The sequence below is a fragment of the Salminus brasiliensis genome, chromosome 4 (genome assembly GCF_030463535.1).
Source record: "Salminus brasiliensis chromosome 4, fSalBra1.hap2, whole genome shotgun sequence".
NCBI lineage: Eukaryota > Metazoa > Chordata > Actinopteri > Characiformes > Bryconidae > Salminus > Salminus brasiliensis.
In genome coordinates this window covers 18,800,280-18,826,302 of record NC_132881.1, presented here as the reverse complement: position 1 = coordinate 18,826,302, position 26,023 = coordinate 18,800,280, and the positions used below count along the sequence as shown (strand labels likewise).

Sequence of the window (26,023 nt, the reverse complement as noted above, 5' to 3'; positions counted from 1 at the left end):
TCTATAGATCTGGGTGATGGCTCTTTCTGTCTGCTTTGTCTTCACTATCACCATTGGCACGTTTCCTGCTGTGACTGTGGAGGTTAAATCCACTGTAGCAGATGGAGGAGCTTGGGGTAAGAGCATGTTTTTACGAATGTATATTACATACATGGTGCAGTGCTCATTGTACTCCTGGTATTTGACTTACTGGCTTGCTGTTATGTTCCCAGAAACCTACTTCATACCCGTGTCTTGCTTCTTGCTCTTCAATGTGATGGACTGGGCTGGACGTAGCTTGACTGCAGTGTGTATGTGGGTAAGTGGTGTCATTTAACAAAAAAGAACAAAGTAAAGAAAGCTTGTAGCTCCACTTTTGCTTTGTCTATGTCACAAAAGTTATTTTCTTGGTCAAGAGTCAACCAAAACATCTGGCCTGTGTATGTATTGAACTTTTCCAGGGATTTTTCATGGTGTATGAGTCAAAGGACATCCTGAACTGAGAGTTTTACATACTAGAAACAAAGTTCAAGTGATTCCAGTGACCTGTTGTGGAAAATACTCCCTTACATGTATGCCTCGTGTATTCAGTGGGAAAAACTTGGAAAAGAGGTGTTGAGAGGAATGATTCATGAGTCTTGGTAATTCCTCAACACACCTGTTAGCAATTTGTGCACTGGTTGCAGGACAACGGGAGATCTTGCTAAATCAATGATGAAACTGTCCCGTAGGTCAAGTTTTTAGGATGTTGTGAACACAAACAAATAGACCGGACTTCAAGTGAGTCTTTAGCATGCTCAGTTCTAGGCCCTGCTGCTTTTCTAATACAATTTCTCCTCATTTACCCCATGATAATCCTGTGACCATGGTAGAGCCCTGCAATACCATCATAATCAAATTACTTCAAGGTCGATTTACTGAGGTTGAAGAGCTTTTTTCATACTAGGTTTTAAATGTCCAAAATATGTGCTTTATGTGAGACTGTTCCTTGTCTTTGTCACATCCGCTTCATATTGCATGCATATTCTATATATTTGCATTATGTTTTTTAAATTTGTTGTGTGAAGTTCTGCAGAGATTTCAACTTGAGCCCAACTTGCTAATCATTCTTGCTGTTCAGTTATTCAATGAAGTAAATTAACTTGTAATAAAGTGATTTCGATTAATTGACTTCCATAAAAAGTCTTGAGTACCCTTGATGAAACTCATTTCTGCCTTGAAAGAAGTTCACTGATTTTCAAGGCGGAGAAATGAGAAACTACAGGAATCCCTAATGTCAAGCACACACACTAGCTGCTGTCAGCTGTTCCAGCTTCATGTGCCTCAGTTAAATGTCTAATGTGTAATGTGGTCTGACCCCAGGCTCAATGTGAGAGCTGTTCTGCACAACTCTCTCTCTCTCTGGGCCCAATCTAATTGAAGGAATTAGGAGAATGGGATTGCATGCTGAGTGTCTGGTGGGGGAGTACCAAGTTATTTCATACGAGAACTATTTTGGACATCATTGAGAAGCTGTTAAACTATTGAATCAATGGAATGCTGTGGCAGTGGTATGAGCAGAGGTAATTGAGTTGTAGAAGCTGAGGTCTTCCTGTACAGTTCTGTAGTGTGTGATTATAGCAGTGCCAATGTTGTTCAATCCCCTGATATGCCTTTTCTGATCTGTGGGTACCTTTTTGATAAAGACATTTGCTGAATGTTAAGTCAGGCTAAATTCAGGAAGAGAGTCTGGTTAAACTACTCAAGAAAGAACGTAAGAAGTATGCTACCCTGACCAAGCCAGACAAAATGTCTGTTTTTTGGATGATTTCCCGGTTTAGCTTATGTACATGTAGTAGATTTGTTTTTCCCTCTTTTTTTGTACTCACTCACCAAAACGTTCAGAATAGCAATGTGAAGTTCAGGTTTCCCCCATGCAGACAATACTCTTTTCCCTAAAATTCCAAGTACCAACCTGTTTGGTAATTGGTGTCTAGAAAATGAGTCTGTTTCTAATGTGCTGCAATGAAGACGACCTTGCTAGTGCAGTGTATGTGTTTGTTCAATTCCTGTTTGTCCGGTCTCTCCACAGCCTGGCAAAGACAGCATCTGGCTACCCGGCCTGGTAATAGCACGTGTAGTGTTTGTCCCTCTCTTCATTCTGTGTAACGTGCAACCCAGGTACAACTTGCCCGTCGTGTTCGCTCATGATGCCTGGTACATCATCTTCATGATCCTCTTCTCATTCAGCAACGGTTACCTGGCCAGCCTCTGCATGTGCTTCGGACCTAAGTGAGTATGCAGTATTTGTTGTAGTTACAGTCATCTCCATCATTTTCATTTGTTAAATTCCCTCTCCTGGTGTTTACAAAAGCTTCAAAAAGCTGCATAGATACTTATTCAAAATAGGGGCGTCTATGAAATGGATTAGCAGATTGTTTTCATGGTTCCTGGTAGGGCTGAGTATATTTCGTGTATATAGGCTGGAAAGCTTATTTGGTTCATAGTAATGTATCAATTTGTGTTTGACAGCTTTACAACTAGCCCCTCAATGTGTTAAAATGAACCCTGCGTTTGGGGTAAGAAGCTGCTGATTTGTTCACAAACCGTAGATACTGGAAATAGTATATTTTCCTGTGTAGCAAAAATGTGCTTGTGAAAAAAAAATGTAAGCCTTGCTCAAATATTTCTACAGTGATTTATTAAAAACCAAAAGGTTGTGCCCCACCCTGTCCTGGTTGCTCAGCTGAACATGTGTGTGCTTTGTAATTGGCTGAATAGCTGAGTGGATAAGATCTACGTTTTCTTGCGGGTTCCAGCGTGCTTGCAAGTACCGCTTTTCTGGTCATTTCTGCAACCACTTCCTGTTTGCTAATATTGTGCTATTTTGTCTGTGTCCCACAGGAAAGTGTCCCAGCATGAAGCAGAGACCGCAGGGGCCATCATGGCCTTCTTCCTCTCCCTGGGCCTGGCGTTGGGAGCAGCACTGTCCTTTGGCTTCAGGGCCATGATCTAGAATCTGTGGTTCTGCAGCCACTCATCATTGCGCCCCCTAGGGAAAGTAAACAAAAAATTGCCAACTGTGCAAGTTGGAAACAAAGAGATTCTTAATTGGACTGAATCTAATAGAACATCCGCTTTGTTTAAACAGAAAATGTCACTTCTCATTTAAGTGTGTGTGTGCCATTGTTCTTAAGTGTTCACACAAACCAGATCTGAGGAAACTGGAAAATACCCTGGGGGGGTGTTGGTGGAAAAGAGCACCATTTCCCAGCTATTCACTTGAGCCGTTCATTCAAGCCAAAAGCAATTATATATTTTTTGTGGGCTGATTTTCTTTAGAAGTTTGAGAACCCTCAGTTTAGACTAGTGATAGAAAAATCATTAGCTCATTTGATGATTGTTTTCTTAAGAATGCCCCTTCTTTATTCTAGTATCATTTACTATATTTGTATTTAAAGTAATAGTACTATGTAGTGACAGTATGAACTGCAACTGTAAACGAGGACAATAGTGATGCATTATTGTTGACATAGCGTGCCTTTCAAATCTGTTCACTGGTTTATTCTCCTGGAACTGAGTATGGTCAGTGTAGTATTCTTATGTTTTATTTTTTATGTTTTTTAATGTGTTCATTTATTAATTTTGGAAGTTTAATTAATGAAGAACATACGTTCTAACAGCCTTATCTCTGGCTTTCCTGATGTTTCATGGTTTTATATGTGTTCTGTTTTAACATTTTGCTCAGTAGCAAAGACGAGGTGCTGTTGGTGCTATGGTCAGATTTGAGGCAAAATTAAGTTGAGTTGAACAGCAGAGCTGAGTGGTTAACGCTCTGCCAGAACGAGCTGCCAGCTTTCTCTTCAGACACAGCTGTTAAATTACTGCAGGGGACATATTGTGAATTGGCTGTGGTAGAATAGAACAACTAAAGTCAGACATTGTGTATAATAGGGCAGCTGAGTAGTTCGTTTTTATCTTTTTTTACCTCAGTGAATGGGTTTAGATAAGCTGGTTTGCAGAAATGTAAATGTGCCAGATTGGAACAAAACTGAACTAAACTAGGCTTTTCACTTTAAACATACTCTTTGCTTCATGTATTTGTTGAGACATAAGTAAGAAAAGTAATGGGTGTAGAATGTGTAGTTTGCATACCCTTAGATTTGTGAAGCCAGGTGGTATTAGTTAATTGGTGAGCTCAGGATGGCTCACAAAGTTGCTTTGTGTTAAAGGGGAATTAGGTTTAAGGTGTTAAAGTCCTTAAGAGTGGTCACAATTGTTCACAGACAAACCTGACAGTTGATTTAAGTGACATTACACAAAGTTATTGCATGAAAGTCCTGGAGTATAGTTGACATGCAGAGCAGAGAGGAAAATGCAGGAATGGCATTGTTTACATGTTCATAACTGGATTATGCAAAAAAAAAATCTGTGGTATGGTTGATGTCTGTTATGCCCACTGAGACACTTAATGAGCAGATCTGGCAGAATCCCACCCAGTCCATGAAAGCCAAGAATGTTGGTTGATTTTAGTATTCCGTTCTGAGTGTGTGTAGGTTCCTGCTGGAAGTGGCGTGGGCGACATGACAAACTGTTTCGGCAACAGGTTCGTTTGATACCCCCTGGGCCCCAATAGATTCTAAATCGGGAAGCGAGGAAGCCTTGAAGTGAAAGACAGGAACTGTGCAAGCATAAACAGATGAACTAATTTCTACTAATAAAAACAGCTTTCATCCTTTGATGGTGAAGAATGGGAGTTATACAAGTTATTAAAAGCTCATGTCACCTATAATTACATAGGACTGAGTTTGGGGTACTTATACAGGGGACAAACAGTCTTTTAAAGCTAAAAAACCACATTAAGACCAGAAAATGAAGTGTTCATTACCAATGGGTATGTGTTCCCTGGTCATATGTTATTAGAGAACCATATCTGACTAGGTGGTCATTGTGATGAGTAGATGGCAATGGATGGTCACAGGTGACGATTCAGTGAGGTATGATAAACATTGTTAAACAGTACATTCATACGGCACTGGTGAATTGAGTACTAGTGTTCTCTCTTTAAGTTTAATGGTATTTGTGAGATAAAACAAAACATGACCAAGTTAGCCTCAATCAGTTGTACTGGATGTGCCGCATACACCAATGAGCCTCAACATTAAAACCGCCTCCTTGTTTCTACATTCATTGTCATTATCTGATTGAGCAGCAGCCTCACAATTAGAAATACAAAGGCAGCTTAAGTCTTGTGAAAAAGGTTCCTAGTGTATAGTTTAGTTGGTAATAAAGAATTGTTGTTTCGCTCTGGAGTCAGGAGTCTAAAGCTGGAGACCCCTCCACACAGCACTCCACTCCACTAGCAGCTGCTGAAGAGCGAACCTGTGCTAGACCAGAGCAGGAGCAACAGCGCCTCCCGCAGGTCCCAGCGCCCTGCCAGCTCCAATTGCTCAATTACTGCAGAGGGCTGAGAAAGTGTATTTAAAGTAATGTACGTTTCTTCGGGAAGCAGGAGAACAGTTAGAGGCGTATAAAGCCCTCTAAAATGTCCCAGCGACGTTCTTCAGGAAACGCAAAGGTTCACACAGGATTTACAAATTTCATTTGTCAGTATGATCAGTTCCACACTACACTCTTCAGGCTGGCCTTCTGGATTTGAAATACTTACAGTAGCCTACTTATAGAAACACTATATTCCCATCTGTTGTTCTGACTGTGGAGTAAAATATCATTTGTGGAGGTAAAGCCATTTTTTCTAAATCATACATACAGCTCACCTAATAATTCATTAAAATGCCCAGACGCTGTGGTAGCTTAACAAGCTTCTGAAAGAATTCTGGTTAGACATTTGACCACTGTTCAAGACCAAATTGGTAGATTTTAATTAATGCAGTACCTGCAAATATCTCTTCGCTTCATATTATTATTGTTATTATTATTAGTTTTATTATTCCAGGATCAATACCTCAAGCTTAATGTAGAAACTTTGTTTAAACTTTCTTCCATAGGTCTTGTAAATTACAACGTCTATGACTTTAAAATTTTTTACACTTCATGCTACTTCTTCAGTGTCACTGCACCTCTACTCCCTTCTACTATTGTTGCTCTTAATATAACCTTTTTACTAGAGTCTCCATCCATCCATCATTTCACCTGCATTTTCTTATTTGCCATTTTCATCTCCCGTTATTTTCACCCTACCAAATCCCAATCCCTCTTTTGTCTGACCCCCACCAAACTGCATGTACTTGTTTATGGCACAGCACCAAATTCTAATCCACAGCCACAATGACTTGCACTCCTCTATTTTACTATTTTATTTAATATTTTTTATCCCTCATTCTTCCTATTCACTCACATTCACTTTCATCCACCACCTAAAACACAGCAAATGCTAAAAACACACGTAGACCCCTCGGTAAACATTGTAAACACCATGACAACCTCCTAAATCTTTAGGAACCAACAGTTACACCATAGCAACACCTAGGAACAGATTAGCAACAGCCTAACTGCTGTAGGGACTGCATTAGCTACCACCTAGCAACACCTTAGCAACCAACCTATTACTATAGTAACCACCTAGCAACAAATTAGTGAACAGGTATACAATAGCAACACATCAGCAACAAACAGCTGTACCACAGAACAACCATAGCAGCACATTAACATCCAACAGCAATATACCAAAGCAACACATCAGCAACCACCTAGCAATACTTTGGCAACCAACACCTATACCATAGCAACACCGAACAAGTAGGCCTAAATTGTAGGAACGTGGCAATGTGTGTGTAAAGGTAGGAGGCAATTAAATACCTTTTAACATTTACACATAGAAATGCTCTCATTTACCAGGACCTACACATACATAAAATACTTAATCTTAATAGCCTATATGGCCAATTCATCTCCTTACATTTCAACTCATGAGTCTTACAGGTAAAACAAATGATAAAAAGCACCCCTTAGTGGTATTACAGGTAGTGTGTGTTTCACAGCTCCAGGAGTCTGGGGATTTCAGCCTTGCTCCAGTCACTGTCTGTAAGGAGTTTGGTGTGTTCTCTCCGTGCCTGTGTGGGTTTCCACTGGTTTTCTCCCACCTCCAAATAAAACACGTGGTAGGTAAATTATCTATGGTAAATTAGCCCTGGGAATGAGTGCGTGAGTGATTGGTTATGTAGGGTACTCTGTCATGCCTTGTCCAGAGGGTATTCCTGCTTTCCTGCATGCCAAATGATTCCAGGTAGGCTCCGTGCCCACTGTGAGCCTGACCAGAAAAAGTGGATAAAAAGATAAATGAACATTAAGAAATAAGTTCAGTTATCATATAATAATCCACTGTTTCACTAGACATTCTTCAGTCCTCCTGGTGTGTCCAACAGGCTATGGCTGACACTGATTTGTGTCAACAAGATGAATCCACAAGATATCTTTTTTAACTTTTGTATTATAAAATTGACATGTAGGTGTTTTTTTTTTTGTTTGTTTTTTTTTTGCAATTCTTTTTTTCAAACAGTGAAATGGCTGATTTCTAATTGTGAGATATTTTTATTCATTCATTGTGAGATATTTTCATAATTCATTCCAAGACTCATGTACAGCTACATCCCTCTTTCTGAAGGCCTCAAAGAGCTCTTGGGATCGCACCATGGTGATAACACTCATTTTAGGCATTTTATATAATAAAATAATATGGGTTCCTTATAAAAATATTTATTGTAGTTTTTAATAGTAGTAGTTAAAAAAAAAACATTTCTTCAGTTTGATTTGTTTAGTTAGATTACACCCATCTCTCAGTATTGCTAACACGAAGATCATATTTTTGTATGTTTAAATATGTTTACAAAAAAATTATGGGGTGGAAAGTAATATTGTAAGATATAATCAAAACATTTTAGGGACTTTTAATTTGTAGAGACTAGAAGCGGAAATGTGTTTCTGCGCAGTCCACCTGAACTGCAGAGGGCGCTGTAAAACGGCTCCACACAGATCCGTCGGAGAGATGTCTTTTCCAGCACCGTTGGTTTGTTTGCCATGGACACCAGAAAAGCGTCTGAGAAGCAAACAGACGGCGGGGAAACCGCCACACACACACACACACACACACACACACACACACACACACAGTCAGGGATTATAATTCACGTCTGTAAAGTTCATTTCTAGCATTATATTTACAGCATAATGCATTAAAACAACTTTAAAGTCCCATAACTCAGTTCTGTCTCGCTTCTCTTCATCTGAAATTGGCCTGTTGAATGTAGCACTCTGACACTGAGACGGATTAACGTTAGCTGACAAAGCTAGCGCTACCTAAGCCGGTTAGCTCTCAGATGGATTCTCGGACATCATGTCCGGTCCCTGTATAGGAGCGTCGAGTGCATGTTTTTCTGTCCGTGTTTGGGGCAGTAAACTCGGAGAAAATGGAAGACAGCAGACCAGGCTCGCCGATGATGCATTTGGATTTGGACAACTTCGACTCGCCTGAAGCAGAACTGAGCAGGTGAGACATTTCACGCCATCGCTGCCAAACGGTCAAGAAATCTATTTTTTTCATCCAGACTTTCAGTTGCTCACAAAAAGGACATGTCAAATGTTTAGATTCAGCCTCTCTGTCTAAATATAGAATTAAATTATTTTAGATTTATTTGCCAAATGTGTTTTCTGTGTCCTCTACAGCACTTCTGATGTACTATGGCCATATTTACTGAGAAACAGCTGAAACAGCTACTGATGGTGAAACTCATTACCATCACCACGTGTCATCATCACAGCCAGTTCTGTGTTGGTAATGATGTGTGGGGGTAATGACAGTTTTCACTTTTTCAGGAAAAAGACCCCACATCGTGGAATTCCTCACACTACTCAACACATAGTATAAGATGCACTTTAAATGCATATAAATAATGTGAATATTTTTTTTGTTTGTTTTCAGGAAGAATATTGCCACAACATTTTAAATGTTAATGATGCTAAATAAACTCACTCCATGATCAGAAAAAAAAAACCCCCAGATATTAAAATGTCATTCTTCTCTCATGACTGACATGTGGGGGATTTGGGGATGGTTATTCTTATTTTTATATTTTTAAAAATATGCAATATAAGTTCTATAGCTGAACATATATAACACATGTTGGGCCATTCTAAGTTAATTCAAAAACACATTGTGAATTTTAGATTAATTGATCACTTTTTAAATTTTATTGGAGCAGAGAAGTTTTAACATCTGGGTTGGATACAAGGAAAAAATATAAAAATATATTGCTTAATTTTCTGTTTCCAATAAAAAGATACTAAATAATGGTCTTTCCTTGACCCAGGTATGTGCTGACCAGTCCAAGGTCATTGGAGTCTTGTGCGAGGTTAGGGGTGAAACCCATTGACCTGCTTTTCAAGACACTCACAGATTTCATTGAGGAACACCAGGCCACGCCAATGGATGCACTTACAGCATTATATGAGGTTCATGAGAGAGGGCGAAGGGAGCGTCTTCGGCTGTGTCGAAAAGAAAGAGACAGGATTATACAGGAGGCGAAGGAGCCAGTGTTGGCCACAAAGCCTTTCTCGGGTTTGGAGACTGTGCTGGAGCAGGCCAGCGAAAGCCAAAGCAGTGGCTCTAAAGTTAGGCACCACAGTGAATCGATACGAAAGGGAAAAAGTCAATCCGTAGTTGGGTTTGCTCATGACTTGCCGAGGTCCCCGTCTGAGTCGAAAACACCATATTCGAGTCAGCTCTTGCCTTGCAGTCACAGCTTGGGTGACCTCCGGCATTCTCCAGCAAGTGCAAGACGGTTAAGCAGGCTCAGGCAAGACATCTGCAGGAAGCTGAGCGTCACCATCCCAGAGAAGGACTGCAAGATAGCAGCGCTGATGCTGGTCAAGCAGGAGGAGGAGCAGGCTCATTTACTGCAGAGCCAGATGGAGGAACGGCGGCGTGAGGAGGCGCAAAAAAGGGAGGAGGTGAGGCGGGCCATTGCAGAGCATAGGAGGCGAAAAGAGCTGCTGCGGAGCCTCCGTCGCTGGCATGAGGACATAGAGGCGCGCAGGAGGAAGCGTGAAAAAGAGGAGGCGGAGGCGGCACAGCGACAGAAATGTGAGGTTCTGGAGCGAGAGGGCCGCTGGAGGAGGCGGGCGGAGGAGCAGGAGGAGCGGCGGCGGCGGCAGCTGGAGACGGCACGAAAGCAGGCGGAGGAACGCATGCGCCGCAGGGAGAGGCTGCTGGGGGAGGTGCAGAGGAGGGAGCAGGCAAAGAGAGAAGAGGAGCTGGAGCATGCTGAAGTGAGGGAGCGTCAGGCTAGGAGGAGCAAAAGTAAGAGGGAGAGAAGAGAGCGGCAGAGACTGAAGGAGGAGAACCAGCGAGAGCAGTTGCGTCACTCCCTCTTGAAGCGAGAAGTAGAGGAGAAGGCCCAGGCTGAGGAGGAGGTAAAGAGGAGTATGCTAGAACGGAGGCTGCAGTGCACAGAGGAGAAACACACCCGGCTGCTGGAGACACGACTGGGAGAATTGCAGGAGCGAGCCAAAAAGGAAGCGATGCAAGCCAGGAGGGCTCGTCTGCGGGCTTGCCAAGAGCATAAGGAGCGGCAGGAGGAGAAGGAGGTGCTGGTACAGCTGTGCCAGAGGAGAGTGAAGGAGGCGCAGCAGCATGTAGAGGAGCAGAGCAAGCGCCGGATGCAGCAAGTCATGATGGAGAACCTGGATAAGCAGACGAGACACCGCAGGCTCTGGGTGCACGTCCTGAAGGAGGAAGAGGCACAACAGGAGCAGAGGAGGCAGGCAGCGGCTTTGAAGGAGCGCCGCAGGGAGCAGCTGCAGAGAGCCCGGGAGGAGGCTCTGGAGAAGAGCCGTAAAGTGGCCTATGCCTCATCCTGCATGAGGGATATTGTGCGAGAGCAAAGCTGCAGCAGAACATTCCAGCAGATGGCGCTGCAGGCTGAGTTAAGCGCCCACCTGAGCCGCTTGAAGCTCTGAGTGTTGCAGTTGCATGGACGAATGTATCTGTCAACACACACTTCAAACTCTGATAATGTACCATTTCAGCAGGAGGAGGAGGAGGAGCAGGCCCATTCACTGCAGAGCCGGTATGAGGAGTGGCTGTGCAAAGAAGGAAAGAGGTAAAGTGGGCCTTCGCAGAGAGTAAGAGGGAATACAACCACAACAGGAAAATGATAATTAGTCAGATTTCTTACTAAATACACAACGTATGCAACACTGCCGTAGCATTGCAGCCTGCTGGTGAACACAACAATGAAGAAGTGCGATGTAAGATCAAAAATCACATTTTTCTATATTGTATATTTCGTAGAGTAACCAGCCCAGTTTCTTTACGCTTGTTAGGATGGGAACCTGTGGCTGGATTCACAAAAGCTTTCCTTCTACAAAATGTGTATTGCACAATGATATCAGAATCATAGCAGTATCAGCAGATGTTTGCTAATGAGATTTGATTATATTTACTGTATTCTAAAGGTGCAGAATGTTTTGTTCACTCTGAGCTAACACAATATCTGTTATTTTATGTCTGAAAATATCACTATCGCATTCATATAGCCCTACAAAAGTACATTAAGAACATTGCTTATCATCATCATCAGCCCACAATTCCCATATCAGTGCTTCCCAAGTATGCAGTTTACATAACTACTTCAATAAGGAGGCAATGACTATAAACAGGAGGGAACTCCGTAGATTGAAAAAAGATGTCTATGCAAAGCTTGCAACCATGAACACACTTGATTTTGAGAAAACTCTTTTAGTGAACACGTCATAGAAATAAATGTTGTTTATAGTAGTATCATAATTTACATGTATGAAGTATGAAGCAGGTGCTAACCATGAATAAGCTAACATTTGTTTCAAATATATTTTTAAGGGACTTTTTGCTTCTTTTTTTTAATAAGAATGCATTTTGAACAATTTCTTACTCAGTTTGTATTGTATACAAGGGTTTATTTATTTCAAAACATTTGTTTAAATTATAATCAATAAAGCTCATTTGATGGCACTTATGTACTGTAAAGCAGATTTCACAGTATAAAAGAGCAGAAATATAAAGAATGAAAAAGTCATTGCTGTTAGTCCTTGTCAGCAAAACCAGTCTAGGAGCTGTTACTGCTCCTAGCATATGGAGGAAAACCATGTATGTTTTAACATTTACCCCACTAATTTTACACTGCTGTGTGAACGGGTTTCTGTGTCAACACTTTTGTTTCTGTGTGAACCCACAACGCTGCTTCCCTGAATTTAGAAACACCTACCTACATTTTAAACCCATTGTTTAAAATACGTCAAATTAGGTTGTGAGGTTGCGTTCGTAAACTGTGCCACACAGATTTTCATACTTCCTTGAGAGTCTGAAATGTTAATCAGCAGCTAATACTTTCTTTAACAAAATATTGCATATGGCTTTTTAAAAATGTAGTCTTAATCTTACATATGTAAATAACACTATTTTAAAAAACACATTTCATATATAAAAATACAAAAGACCTGCTGAACTGCAGTGGGTACTGTTTAACAGCTGGGAAATGAAAATGGCTAACAAAGAGGAATCATAAATAGCCATTGTGTCAAGCACTGTCAAGCCTAAAAATATCAAAAAGTCCACGTCAGAAATCTTTTTGGGCAACACAAGAGTCCATGAGGTTAATGTCAGTCATCAGGCAGTCCGAGAGCCAGGAGCACTGGCAGTGCAGCTCCGGTGATCAGAGTGATGCTTTCCATTATACCCAGCCCCTTCTGCTGGTAGGGCCCTGGGCCTGCATGGTGGTGGAAATGAGTGGTCCTCTGCTGCCCCCTGCTGTTAACTTCGGGCAGTACATGCACAGTGGCCACATACAGGAACGTTCCAGCAGAGACCAGCATGCCAATCCCTGTGGCGCTAAGGCGGTGTTGTGTTGAGCCACCAGTCTGTAGGAGGAACAACCAAGCAGACATAACTGGATCAGAAATAAGCAGGGATGGAAAAGGTACTGGGATAAGTACTAGGTGATTAATTAAAATTAAAATGTGAAAATCAATATTCAAATTATTTTAAAAAAGTATATAAAATTAAAAAGAGGTCTTTGGTGGTGTGTGGTACGGTAAGGTACTGAAGGTATGTTTTAATTTAAGTAATACATTCATTTTTTGTTTTATGCTTTTTTGAGTATAAGCCCATAAGACGTTACCCAGGGTCAAAGATCTAATTAACAACAAGCTGGCTTGTTCACATTAGAAGGTCAGTAAGAAAGGCCAGGTAATGCAAATGCCAAAGCTATATAAATACTGCAAACCTTCTCCCAACAATCAGCAGCCATAGGTGTCTCAAAGCAGCTGCCTATAGCATTCTGTAAATAAACATAATTCATGCCCTCAAAGCAAGAGAACACTATTAGACAGCAAAGGGTTTTTATGTAGCCGTTGGAATAGTGGAGGTCACGTTGAAGTCTGGAAGACCAAGAGGAGAGAACTTTTCGAAATAACTGCTTGTAGGATTACTAAAAAGGGAAATCAAAACCTCTGTCTGACTGCAAAAGACCTTCAGGAAGACTTGGCAGACTCTGGAGTGCTGGTGCACTATTCTGTTGTGCACAAAATTCAGTGTCAGAGGTTTTCAAAAGCATCAAGGAAAAAACATCTAAACAAGCCTGAGCCTAACAGAGCTTTAATATGCCACTGTGCTGTGGTGTTCCAACAGAGCCATGAGATGTCTACATGATTCCAAAACAATAAAGGAACATCAGCTGTCATGTTACTGTGTGGGTGTCAATTAATCCGTATTGATTACTGTACTGTTCTTTTTTACTAGTTTTCTGGCTAAAACTATCAACAAACAAACACCACTGCATGTCTTAAAGAGCTCCTTCACCCTTACTGCCCCCCCCCTCATACCCTCAGGTCCTCAGACAGAATTCTTTAGTACTGTGGAACCTGTGGAATTTCCTACCCCAATCTCTTGGGGACTATACTATTGTCCTTTCCCTCAAATCAATTTTGAAGACTTTGCTTTTCAAACAATACTTCTGTACTTCTGCCACATAGTCTCCCTACTTCTTTTTCATTAGTATTATTATTATTATTATTACTCTCTTAGCTTACTACAAAAAGCATTTGCAAGCTGTGATACTTGCCAACAAGGGAAAAATCTGACCAGGGGTGCCTGAACTTTTTTTTGCATTGCATCCACCCAGATTTTTTGCATTGACTTACCACGCTCAGGATGAAGTATGTGCTAACAGCCAGCAATGGAGCAGCAGCTGAGAAAGCCAGCAAATGCTTCTGAATTGTGCTTTTCTCCAAGCCTGCATGCATGAGGAAAGAGACAAGACCAAACGCAGCTGGAGCCTGAGGACACATACAGAGATATTGAGAAATTAGACTTTTAGGCTTTTTTCCCCTGTTTGTTTGGTCTGTATTGTGTGCATCCTTTAAAATGCCACATTTCCGTAAGCACAAGTTCCTAGTGTTAATAAAGCAAGGAGATACAGACAAAGCTTTCATGATGGTTTTACAAAATGTCCGTTCTTACCTTGTGCAAAATCACAGCGAAGAAGACAATGACCTGAACTGACGCTTGAGAGGAAGCCACAGCTGCGCCAAGAGCAACGCCATCAGCTAGAAGAGTTTAATATAATGATTAATAAAGCTACTGAACCTCTGTTTCTGCTTGTCTTAAAATGACACCAAGTACCAAGCCTATGTCACATACTCAAATTTAAATAAAAGCTTCAAAATCACTGTGATGTTCCACTGATTTGTGGTAGTGAGAACTGTGTCTCTACTGTTGCTACTCCTGCTCGGCAAGCTGCTTACTGCATTATGTGACTCTAGTGAAGCAGGCGGACACAACGTTCATGTGAACGGCATAATCATATTTTGCATAATCATACGTCTGACTTGAAACCCACAGAATATCTTTGGTGGGATTTTAAGAAGGCGGCTGCAGCACACAAACCCAAGAATACTGAATGTTGAATAGTGAACTGGAGGCCATTCCTCAGGAACGCTGCCAGAAGCTGGTGTCTGGCTATTAATCAGAGTTTCCGCAGGTAATAACAGCAAAAAGGTGCTCCGATAAGTAATAAAGATGCTTGTCATGAAGGGGTTGAACACTTCTGAGACTGCAGTAGTCATTAAAGGTGTCACAGTGTTGAATTTGAAGAAAGCACAAATTGTTTAAATTGTTCTTGTTTGATTGATTTCTTACAAAATTACATTTTTCTAATAATCCTTAATTAAACATCCTATATGCAGTTAAAGTCATGTTAACCGATGCCTATTAACGTCCATTTACTGTTGCCAAAAAAAAACCAAAATGCCCTCAGTGATAACAGTTGTTGCGCCTTTGGAAACACTGTGTTTTGCCAAGTGTGACAATGAGTGTTATTTCTGGCATTACTTCCTCTTGACCCAGACGGTGCAAAAAAAGGTAAATTTAATACCAGCTGTTAATAAAAGAGAAGCAAAATAGTGAATAGATTCCAGACAGAACGAGTCAAGGCTGGTGGGAGATTTCCAGAGATTGCTTATCTCCATTCGTCTGCTCCTTTCTTTGGTGGGATACAGACCGAAGAGTTCAGTATCACAATGAAAATGCACCACGGCAGAATACACTGAAAACCAATCCCACTGTCCCTGTTCACTGGCCTGATTTGTAATGCAAACCATATTTTGTCTATTAATTGCTGGAAGTACATCATATGCTGGGAAGTGTAACAGAAGACACACAGGACTTGTAAATTATACCTGCTGCATGGATGAGGAGACCCAGCGTGGCTGTGATGCCGCTTCCGTTGTATATGCTTGGTCGTGAGACTACATGGGGAAAAAACATGGCGGTGGTATTGGCAACAAAATCAAGCACAATAGTTCCATTAATAGTCTGTTAATTAATAACTGTTATTTTAACTGAGATTTTTTTTTATTCTGATTTTCTTTTCATTTTCTCCCTAATTTGAACGACCAATTACCCAACCTATACATATCCTCCCCCTACCACATGCAATGCTTCTGACACTGGGTGGGTAAGGACTGACACACGCCTCTTCTGACGTGCACAGCCAGCCATCGTCTCTTTTTCCAAACTGCTGCCAATGCAACATCAACGGGCATCCAACACACTCAGGGGAAACTGAGTGACAGCAAATGCCAGTGACTGCCAGCATCGCACTGGAGTGACCCTGGGGAGAGCCAGGCCAATTGTGCTCTATCGGGGCCCCGGCTGCTGATGGCGAGCCGCTGAGTATATTGCGGAGTATCCCAGTCTATTATACTAATGAATTTGGCAAACTTGATACCAATCAAGCCTTCAGATCTCTAGAAATATAAATTTGTGGTTATTTTTATAACGTCTCATTAGTCACACAATTACATATAATGCATTTGTCAGTCTTCTGACAAGATGTAGAAGTCTCATTTCATTGTCCTTGTTTCCTTTATTTGCATCCTTTCCTCGGGCCTGGGCGATTGAGATCAGCAGCTTCTAAAAAGAGGCTAGCAGCTGCATTTGACTAGGACACTGCACTGTTCCATATACTGTAATTCATGTTGATTCATCTGACGGTGCTTCAGAGACCTTTTTTGAAGACAAATTTGAAAATCAGATAACATGAAATCTACAGCTGTGAAAGTAAAAAAAAAAGCTAATGCCTTTTTTGTCCTGTCCTACAAAGCTTCTGCTGAACAGACACACACCTACTTCCTGATCAAATTACTGAGTTTTATGGCTACAATGTCTGCCATATCATATTCTCAACAACAAGTCCTAATAATGGCTGCCAAAATGATTACCCTGCCATCTGCCAACGCACCATGATTGTCAGAGAAGCTCCACTTTGTTATAAAAGAGTAAATAACATTTTCCTTACATTCATTTCTAATGTTACACTATTTTCTTCCCAGTTTGAAAGGCCAATCACCCTATCCCTGTTCATTTGAACATCATTAACATCCCCCTATCATTAGCAATGACCCCAACACTAGGAGGCTGAAAATTAGCTCATGTCTCTTTCAATGTTAAGTCAGCAACTGTCTCTTTTCGAACTGCCGCTGACGCAGCATCATTAGGTAGCTCCCCAGCTCTGAAACAACAGCTAACAGACGCCTGGGCTGACCAACATCACATTAGGAGTGAGGAGGAGGAGAATATATGAAGGACATAAGGGACACTGTGACTGATTCAAAAAACTCTAGCAAGTAGTTGAACTGTAGTTCACCGTGTGCAGAGCAGTAGTCAGCAATCTGGTCGACCACAAACATAAGGGTAAAGCCCAGCACCAGAGACACCCCTATGAAGAAATGTGGACGCAGGCCTTTCTCCATGGATGGCTCCAGCGTTGAATTTGAGTCTGTGGTATTTAGCTTAGTTGTAACAATGGAGCAATACGAATCTGCAAGGAGAAGAAGCAAGAGGAGGAATTACCTTCAGGCAAAAACACATGCAACCCCTCCCCCAATAAGCAGTAGAAAGGTGAGGATTTAGTTATGTATTTTCAAAAGTCCAATTACAACATGATTAAGGTCATCATCTCATCTACTCATAGCAGTGTCTTTCGGGAACAGGGGTATCTGGTTTCCAAGCCCACTTGTAGCTACTCCTACACCTATGTGTTGTAAATACAGGCTTTTGCCATTTGTACCACATGCATTACGTCTAGGAACTATAGAGTGGGGGCATATGCGGACAACTGATGATGAACTGCAGGCAATGGAGGAAGAAAAGAGGCTGAATAACAGAATGTCGTCCAAGTACAGTGAATTTGTCACTCTGCTACAGGGGCAGCTTTGCCAGAAATGCCTATATAATCTCCTATAAAGTACTGTATTAGAGGAAGGACAACGGAAGCACTTGGAGGGGAACAGAAATGCCAGCAGAAACTTTCTCACCTCTCCATGACTCTTCCACCAGCTCCACTCCCTCTGGAATGATTATAGCGAGGGCAGTGCCACACAGAAGGCCTGCCCCCAGCACGCTCACAAACTGCAGCTTCTGCTGTGGAGCGGAATTTAAGACATATTAGCACTTCACCAGATGGTGGGCGGAATACCTTAACCCCATACTTCACTTACAGTACTGTTACTGTCATTTCACATCTTTTAAATAAAACAGTCAATGTGCAGTGTGCAAAAATAACGGCACATTACGTATGTTATGTTTTTCTGCCCCTCAATATGTTAAACTTAAAAAACAATGCCACAAGACTAGAGCCAGCCCTGTTTGTATACTAATATTAATAAAGCTGAAAAATGAGAAGTTGGTTGAGTCAGAAAAAAAATTGTTTACTGTATTCTAAGACATTACTTGCTCTAGTGTACTTACATATATCGTTGCTGTCCAATGAAAAACATGTCAAAAATCTCCAAAATAGTGACTTTACAGAAGGTAAAAATGTTTTTAGAGAGTTTCTATCGCTCTGCTCATCCTGAATTATTCACACAGTGAACCGAGCAGCTACAGAGCTCAAACCATAGAGAAAAAAAGTTTTGCATTGGACAGCAGCGTTGCATTGACATTATATTCAGAAAAGTCCCAAATATTTTTTTCTAAGCTACAATTTCTTTACTGGTTTTATTAGCCTTATTATTTATTATACATAATATATAATAAAGCCAATAATTTAATTTATTATACACAAATATGTATAATGCAATGAAATATGTGCAATTTCTCTTTTGTTAATGCATTAATACAAAGCATTTTCCTCACTTGTGCTGTTTTATGACTTGTAATAAAACAGAATGAAACATCATTCTCAGTCAGAAAAGGCTAAAATCCAACATTTCAAACTGCTTCATCTCACTTTTCACAAATACATGCAGAATCTTCTGCAGCACAAATATGTTCCAATACCCCAACATCAAACAGAATATTTCTGAAAGTTTGAAATTGCTATTAATTAGGTGAAAAGACTAGACCAAATCTTGCAAATAAAAGTACAAAAAGGTAGTAGACAGAGCTATAAAGAAGAGGAAACACTCTCGACTCTGGTGGGACTCGAACCCACAACCTTTGAATTGCTCCAGCTATTTATCTAGAAGTCCAATGGTTCCTTGGCCAACCTTCCTATAAAATAACAGTAGTGCTGCTAATATTTGAGGCAAATAATGAATTTACTATGCATATGTAAATCCCAGTGGTCTGATGATTATCTGCAAGTCTAAGCACACACCAAAGCTCTGCATACTGTTAGTCATAGTCTGACGCCAATAAAAAAAGGGTTGATTTACTCATTGTAGCAGTTACTGATTAAAGATTACCCAAGGAAAAGGCACCGCTGGGATTCGAACCCAGGATCTCCTGTTTACTAGACAGGCGCTATAACCAACTAAGCCACGGCACCCTACCTGACTGGTATTCTATATCAATACAATTTAGCTTCAGGCAAACTCAAAAACATTCTCTTGCATAAAAACTTCACACAGACAGCAAAAACAACTTCCCTGATTAGGAACCTCTGCATTTTCCAGAATCAAATAACATCAACTCTGAAAGCTTGTCTCAATTGTTTAAACCTATCATATACATGTACAGAGTACTAGACCTTGTCACACAGAATGTTTGTAAAGCACTTTAATCTGATTTTTCTTGTGTATAAAAATATAATTGACTGTTATTATAATTGTTGCTGCTGCTGTTGCTTTAACTGAGAGAGGTTGATTTGATGACTGTATATTTAATATGTAATATTTATTTACAGTCATAATAAGTTAATATCCAAGTCATTATTCAGTTCAGGTCCAAACAGTTTGACACAGTTTTGGCCAAATTTCCTTTTTCTCCCGTTTTGGAGGAACTCTTAACTGCAGTTCACACTTTACTGCAAGCTTGCTGTGCTAAGACAACACCAGTCTGCAGAGCCTGAGTGTGGACAGTAAAACACACACACACACACACACACACACAGTAAAACACACACACACACACACACACACACACACACAGTAAAACACACACACACACACACACACACACACACACACACACACACAGTAAAACACACACACACACACACACACACACACAGTAAAACACACACACACAGTAAAACACACACACACACACACACACACACAGTAAAACACACACACACACACACACACACACACACACAGGGCAACAGACGCTACGTGACTAAGCTAAGTTAGACCTTTGCTCTGTATAAACCGCCCAAGCAAGTTGCCGTCCTGCCTTTCACACACAGCACACACGTTTCAGTTTCGTGAGACCTAACACTCGCTTTTTAACACGAGTGAACGCAGCTCCGGCTGAAGTGTGTCGCCTGGTACCGTTAGATCTGTCCTGGCCGGTCCAACCAAAGCTGGCGCGCAGAGGCGCTGCGTTCAAAAGCTGGAACTGTTACCTCAGAGAAATGTCGGGAGATTGTCGTGTGGTTGTCGAGCTCTCACCTGGGAAAAGTTGATCAGCACTGGAATGAGTCCTAACAGAAAGCATCCTACGAACATTGCAATGGATATCAAGATCACCGCGACCGCCCCGTCCATTGCTCTGACTGTGTGGAGGAGACTCTGTAGATCGGCTCTTCAGTGCGCTTTTGGTTTGGGGGTCATGCTCTGTGTATCTGAGCTACAGAGACATCACAGCTTCAACGAGGCGCAAATCTGGAAATCTGGACTGTGCTGAAGGCGCACAAGTCAAACTTTCCACGTCGCACGGTTTTAACTGCTGGGCGAGATCCTATATGAAGAGCGTGAAGCACCTAGTGGCCGACGGCAGCAACTACAGCCATGACGAACACATGGGATTCAGAGGAGGTCAGGGCTGTTTCCCTTTTCTCTCTCACTGGAGGCAAATCATAAGACTCCCAACATGACACCAGCAGAAGTGGTTTGGGGTTGTCATGTGTTTTTTTTGGAATAGTTGTACGTTTACTCAGTTACTTTTACTTCTCACATTTTCATTTGGACCTTCTCACTCATTGCAGTCGTAGTCGTAAAAGGTTAGAGAAGCGGCCCGTTTGACCAGTTTGATCCCCTTAACCGTCAGGGCATGACTGCAATGCTCTTGAGTAAGGCACCTAACCACCAATTGCTCCATAGGAGCTGCAGCCAGGGCTGCCCACTAGTGTGTGTGTGTGTGTGTGAGTGGTACCGGCAACCAGGTTTTCTTCTGCGACTCAGCTGATTTCATGTGAATTTGTGTCTTTACTTAATAGTATAAAACATCCACTCAAATTAATATCAGTGTAAAGTGAAATGAGATTAAAAATGATTACTATATAGTATTTACTTCTGAGTATGTGTAAATATACACCGATCAGGCTAACATCAAACGCACTGAGAGGTAAAGTGAATAATAGACATCAGATATATCAGGCAGCAAGTGAACAGTCAGTTCCTGAACATGGTGCATTAAAGACAGAAAAAATGGACAAGAATAGTAATCTGAATCAGTGTGACAAGATCCAAATTGTGATGGCCAGTCGACTGGGTCAGAGCATCTCCAAAACAGTAGATCTTGTGGCCACAGGGTCATGTGCGCTCAAGGCTCACTGATGTGATCCATGGAGGTCCCACCCTTAAACTTATACAATTTAAAGAATCTGATCAGATTTAGGCCACATGCCCCCTCCTCGTACCCATACTTTAATGAGTCATTTCTGGGATCCTAACTGTGTAGACATAGGCCTCATAGGACTCCTTAACTAGTAGTTCTTTTTTTTTTTTTTTGGTTGGTTGGAGAATCTCCCTCTCCCTCTTGTTTTAGGACACACTAATACCGGTAGGGCCTCCTTTTGCTCTCAAAACAGCCTCAAATCTATGTGGCATGGATGCACAAGACGTTGGAAAATTCTATGTTCTACCACATTCCCAATGTCTTCTATTAGATTCTAGAAGCTTACAGAAGAACACCGAACTCATTATCATGCTCATGAATCCAGTTTGGGCTGACTTTTACTTTGTGACAATATCATGATGAATGTAGCCACTAGAACTGGGGGCCAGAGTCCAGCACAGTTTGCTGATTTCCCTGCCCGAACACTAACTGAACTTGGCAGTTGTTAAGATGTGAGTTAGGTTAGTTATAGACTATATACCTTAGCTGTGTTACTAAGTGGGTAAATTGTGGCCATAAATGGATGCACATGGTTATCAAATATACTCAGAGGCTGTGGCATTCAAGTGATGATGAATTGCCTGGACTGTTGACTTAAGACCAGGCAATGATATACATACATACATACATACATACATATATATATATATACACACACACACACACACACACACACACACACATATACATACATACATACATACACACACACACACACACACACACACACACAAAACCAAACCAAACCAACTCCATTGTTTAGCAGTGAAGGCTAATTTTATTGTTCAAAGACATGGAAGATTCTGAGGATGACATTTTTACAAAAAGGTCTTTTCCAGAGGCAGGGAAGGTCAAGATACAAAAACGCTCAACACAGAGTAGCACTGTTCTCATTCCAGAGCTGTGAGAAAAACTGAAAGGGATGATTAGTGATGGAGGGAAAAACAAAAAAACAAAACCATAAATGTTGGTCGACTGTACACATGGTTTACTGGTTGACCTTACATGTACTTAAATACCACAGTTTAGTGTTCATGAGAGCAGTGCAATGAGTCTATTTACACAAATATTAAACGCTTCCAACAGCTCCTTCTGTAGGCAAGAGATGTCAGTGTGAGTAGCATCGTCCCACCCCATGAGAAAGTGTAGACAAATGGAATAAATAATGTCTGAAAAACACAGAAACAGCGTATTGAGATGAGTGTTGAAAGCACTGCATTCACGTCGGAACCATGTTTCTTTGCACTGGTTTTACAAAGCATTCCTACAGTCATTACTTTACAGTGTCTAACTCACCTAAGATACAGGTAAGGTACATTGATACCAAAGTCCTAAAAGAAATGTGGGGAACTGACTGGAGCACAGTCAGAAGTGTTGTACACCACTCAGGAAACATGATCAGGAGCATTATTACCAGTCCGAAATGAGCCATTAGTAAAATTACATAGTGTTAAAAAAAAAGAAAAGAAAGTAAAAGCAAAAAAAAAAGGGTAATTTCAGAAAGCTTTTAACCGCGTCGCCTCCTATCGTCTAATCATAGGCTCACACACATGCTGTCTACTGACCACTGCTTCAGAACATTAGTGGCAGAAGCAGTCCAGACATTTCACAGGAATTGCTGTAAACAACTCAAATTTAATTTAACTACAAAAACATACTTTTTCAATGAAGGTCATCAGATATAGCCACCTTGTTTCTCTTTATTGCCCTTTTAGAGGCATAGCGAATCTTTAGGTATGCTTTTGACAAAGTGTGTCTGGCTGCTTTGTCTGGGCACAAAGTGTCTAGTCCATAGGGACAGATGCTTTGGTTGATTTGTGTTGAGCTGAATTTTCCTGAAGTCAATTCGTCACAAACTGATGCACAGTCAGACACATCTGGTGAACGCTCAGTGACTGGGATGATGCCAGCAGTCCTTTAAAGGAAAATTCCACTGATTTCAGCTTTTCTGCATAATATAATGGTTGAGATGTAAACAGTCATTGAGAGTGGTTAGGAGTGAAATGGTCCATTGTACAGGAACTTCCCAGCTTAGAAACCAGGGGTTGAAATGTCTACAATACAAGTTTAGCAAAAATACAAATATAGAAAATGAGCTCTGGAGTGGCTCAGCAGTCCAATGCGCTACCACTATAGCCTGGGTGTCACATGTTCAAATGCTAAGCCATGCCAATTTGCCATCAGCGGCCAGAGTTTGAGAGAGCATAACTGGCCATGCTCTCTATGGGTGGGTAGATGGCGCACTCTCCCCTCATTGTTCTTAAGTGATGCTGGCTGGCATTGTCTGCCCAGGCGATGTCGCATCGGTGGCAGTTTGAAAAGAGGCAATGGTCGGCTTCGCATGTTTCAAAGAAGGTGTGTAAGGTCCTTACCCTTCTAGTGTCGAGAGCATTACTAGCGCTAGGGGAGTTGTGAATGGGTGGGTTAATTGGCAGTACCTAATTGGGGGTGAAAAAAGGGGAAAATGTGACAAATATATGTTTCATAAAAAAAAAGAAAAGCTGTTTTTGAGGACTATTGCTTCTCACTGCGACTCCATGAATGCACAAAAAGCCAAAATGTTTTCTTAGAACTGTGGGAAAACAATCAGCCTCATTCACCAACAGCTTTCTAAGAATTTTCTTACATTTGTTCTTGAGAAAAGACCTAAGGAGAAGTCTACATCAGACCTGTGATGCAGAATTGTTCACAGCTCTGCTCTTAGAATGATGGATCCCATTGTTTTCATAAGTTCAACAAATAGCAAATAAGAAAACATTGGTGAAACTGCATTTTAAGAAGAGCTTAAAGGGCCCTTGTCTCAGACACAAAGTAATGAATGTCACTGTCATCTTATGCAACAACTTCCTGTGCTATAGCTTTTAATATCTGGTTTAAATATCTTGTTCCTTTTTTACTTTTCAGAATGGCTCCAGAATGACTCTGTTTACAATGTAACAATTTCATTATGCAGAGAGAAAACTGCAGAATTCTCTGAACAAGTAAGAGACTTTGAGAGGAACTTTTGAAGAAGAACAGAAGTTCATTACTATTAAACTATTTGATTCCGTTAACAGGACAGCGACAAAGAGTAGCCTCATAATTAATGAAATAAATATTTAAAATACCCAGCTCTCATGCTAGAACGTGCAAGCAACTGACAAACATACAAAGTCTGTCTTTGAGAACATCCACCAAGTTCGAGAGATTAACATACCATGTTACAATCAGGAATTAAAAGTATATGAGCTGAGAACCCCCCCCCCCAACACACACACACACACAAAGTTGTCTATATGCAGTCCTTTCAGTAGCGTACTATATATTGCAGAATCTTATTAAACGTATGGCTCTCCAGCCCAACCCTCTGTAAGATACAGAGATAAGCATCCTGATTTACTGATTCATTGCTGCCTGTGGTTCTGTACATTCCTTCAACAAATCAATGGAATTGGCAAGTGAGGGGAGGAGAGCTGCGAGTTGTTTCGTGGCTCAGTGTGTAGATCATCTTCATCTACTGTAGGAAAGAAGTACTCTGTGTTTGCACACTGAAGTTAGTGTTGAGTTACAACTAAAGCCATACAGAAACAGCTCATCAGATTTCAGAAATAATACCAGTTTGCTGCAACCCGCATGTGCGTCTTGTGGAGGGAGCGGATAGTGGAGTGTTTCAAAGTAAACCCTTTTTGAAGTATTTAACATTAGTGTTACAAGAGAGATCTTCAAGAAGATTTGTTTTTGAGCCCATTATACTCTAGTAATTCTTGATTAAAACCCCTTTGACAGTAGAACATAGTTTTAGACATTAGGACTAATGCATAATAGTTCAATGAATAAATATCACAATCAAAAAGGATTGCATAACTCCTTTGCCCCAAAACAAACAAAAACGAAACCATCGAGTGTGTTAATGATGCAAAAGTGATGAATGTTTAACTCCATCATCTCGCTGAGATGCACCGTGGTTTCTAGCAGGGTAATTAATGTGTGCGATCGCAACCCTGTAAAAAGGGCTGTCAGTGGGCTGTCAAGAAGCAGCAAAGTTCCCTAGCGAAGGTTAGTTTTGAGTTTAAGTTAGTGTGTGACCGCATGAGTGGCCTTTTTTTCAAGTCAAGTAGGAGATGAAGGGGTCAGGTCAGTTAGTGTTTTCTAGTCGCCCTCGAGGCCCAATGGAAGGAACGTATCCGGATGTGTGAGGACAGCTAAAGGGTCCTGGAGCCAACTTGGTACGGTCTGTTTGGTTTGCTATATAGTCTGTCTAGCTGTATTCACGGTGAGGCGTGCTCCTCAAGGGGTCAATGGTGCACCTCATTGTCAATGAGGCTGTCCTCTCCCGATTGGAAATCTGCCTCGTTGACCACTGAGCCAGTGCCAAGGATCTCCTCGTCCTGCGAGGACCCCTGACCGTCGTACTCGCCGTTCCCCGAGGCCGTCTCCTCTGAGGTCTGCTCTTGGAGGACTTGAGCGATGTACTTCTGCTGATGGTGAGGGGAAAAAAGTACAGGTGTGAAGTGTATCTCAAATTCACTT

General features: G+C 41.3%; 5 protein-coding genes and 1 non-coding gene across 12 annotated transcripts in view; 3 read left to right on the top strand and 3 right to left on the bottom strand.

Moving 5' to 3' along the window:
* The window catches only part of slc29a1a (solute carrier family 29 member 1a), a 33,329-nt gene extending 29,686 nt beyond the window's left edge, over positions 1–3,643 (top strand). For all 3 annotated transcript variants that reach the window (XM_072676808.1, XM_072676806.1, XM_072676807.1), the window contains exons 10-13: positions 8–116; positions 213–298; positions 2,051–2,250; positions 2,863–3,643. In XM_072676808.1, coding sequence (XP_072532909.1) covers positions 8–116; positions 213–298; positions 2,051–2,250; positions 2,863–2,974 — 507 coding nt within the window. In that variant the 3' untranslated portion in view covers positions 2,975–3,643. The remainder of the gene's footprint in view (positions 1–7; positions 117–212; positions 299–2,050; positions 2,251–2,862) is intronic.
* LOC140554459 (arginyl-tRNA--protein transferase 1) overlaps positions 1–26,023 on the top strand; it is a 320,650-nt gene that overhangs the window by 107,734 nt on the left and 186,893 nt on the right. Inside the window, exon 1 of one of the 2 annotated variants that reach the window (XM_072677493.1) lies at positions 20,607–20,712. The exons of the other annotated variant lie outside the window; for it this stretch is intronic. Within the exon in view, the coding sequence (XP_072533594.1) occupies positions 20,640–20,712 (73 nt within the window). The 5' untranslated portion in view covers positions 20,607–20,639. Of the gene's footprint in view, positions 1–20,606; positions 20,713–26,023 lie in introns of those variants that run through there. 2 annotated transcript variants of the gene reach the window in all.
* LOC140554458 (uncharacterized) lies at positions 8,385–11,310 on the top strand. Its single transcript, XM_072677489.1, has 2 exons — positions 8,385–8,464; positions 9,285–11,310. Exons 1-2 carry the CDS (start codon positions 8,385–8,387, stop codon positions 10,930–10,932), a joined length of 1,728 nt encoding a protein of 575 aa, XP_072533590.1. The 3' UTR covers positions 10,933–11,310.
* On the bottom strand, positions 11,734–20,636 carry LOC140554461 (zinc transporter ZIP9). Its single transcript, XM_072677499.1, has 7 exons — positions 20,347–20,636; positions 17,827–17,932; positions 17,157–17,330; positions 15,688–15,756; positions 14,471–14,556; positions 14,152–14,286; positions 11,734–12,870 (listed from the first exon to the last, which is right to left on the bottom strand). The coding sequence occupies exons 1-7, from the start codon at positions 20,440–20,442 to the stop codon at positions 12,613–12,615; spliced, it is 924 nt and encodes a 307-aa protein (XP_072533600.1). The 5' UTR covers positions 20,443–20,636; the 3' UTR covers positions 11,734–12,612.
* On the bottom strand, positions 19,207–19,280 carry trnat-agu (transfer RNA threonine (anticodon AGU)). The gene has a single exon. It is a non-coding gene; the product is annotated as a tRNA-Thr (tRNA).
* Positions 22,270–26,023, bottom strand: part of tmem63ba (transmembrane protein 63Ba) — a 35,761-nt gene continuing 32,007 nt past the window's right edge. For 3 of the 4 annotated variants that reach the window (XM_072677481.1, XM_072677485.1, XM_072677483.1), the window contains one exon: positions 22,270–25,971. In XM_072677481.1, coding sequence (XP_072533582.1) covers positions 25,789–25,971 — 183 coding nt within the window. In that variant the 3' untranslated portion in view covers positions 22,270–25,788. The remainder of the gene's footprint in view (positions 25,972–26,023) is intronic. The other variant, XM_072677484.1, reaches the window with a different exon arrangement.

Coding starts and splice junctions, on each gene's coding strand:
- LOC140554458 (XM_072677489.1), top strand. CDS start 8,385: ATGGAAGACAGCAGACCAGGCTCGCCGATGATGCATTTGGATTTGGAC. Junction 8,465..9,284: donor CCTGAAGCAGAACTGAGCAG/GTGAGACATTTC, acceptor TCCTTGACCCAG/GTATGTGCTGACCAGTCCAA.
- LOC140554461 (XM_072677499.1), bottom strand. CDS start 20,442: ATGGACGGGGCGGTCGCGGTGATCTTGATATCCATTGCAATGTTCGTA. Junction 14,557..15,687: donor TCTCCTCATCCATGCAGCAG/GTATAATTTACA, acceptor AAACTCTTCTAG/CTGATGGCGTTGCTCTTGGC. Junction 12,871..14,151: donor CATACTTCATCCTGAGCGTG/GTAAGTCAATGC, acceptor TTCCTCCTACAG/ACTGGTGGCTCAACACAACA.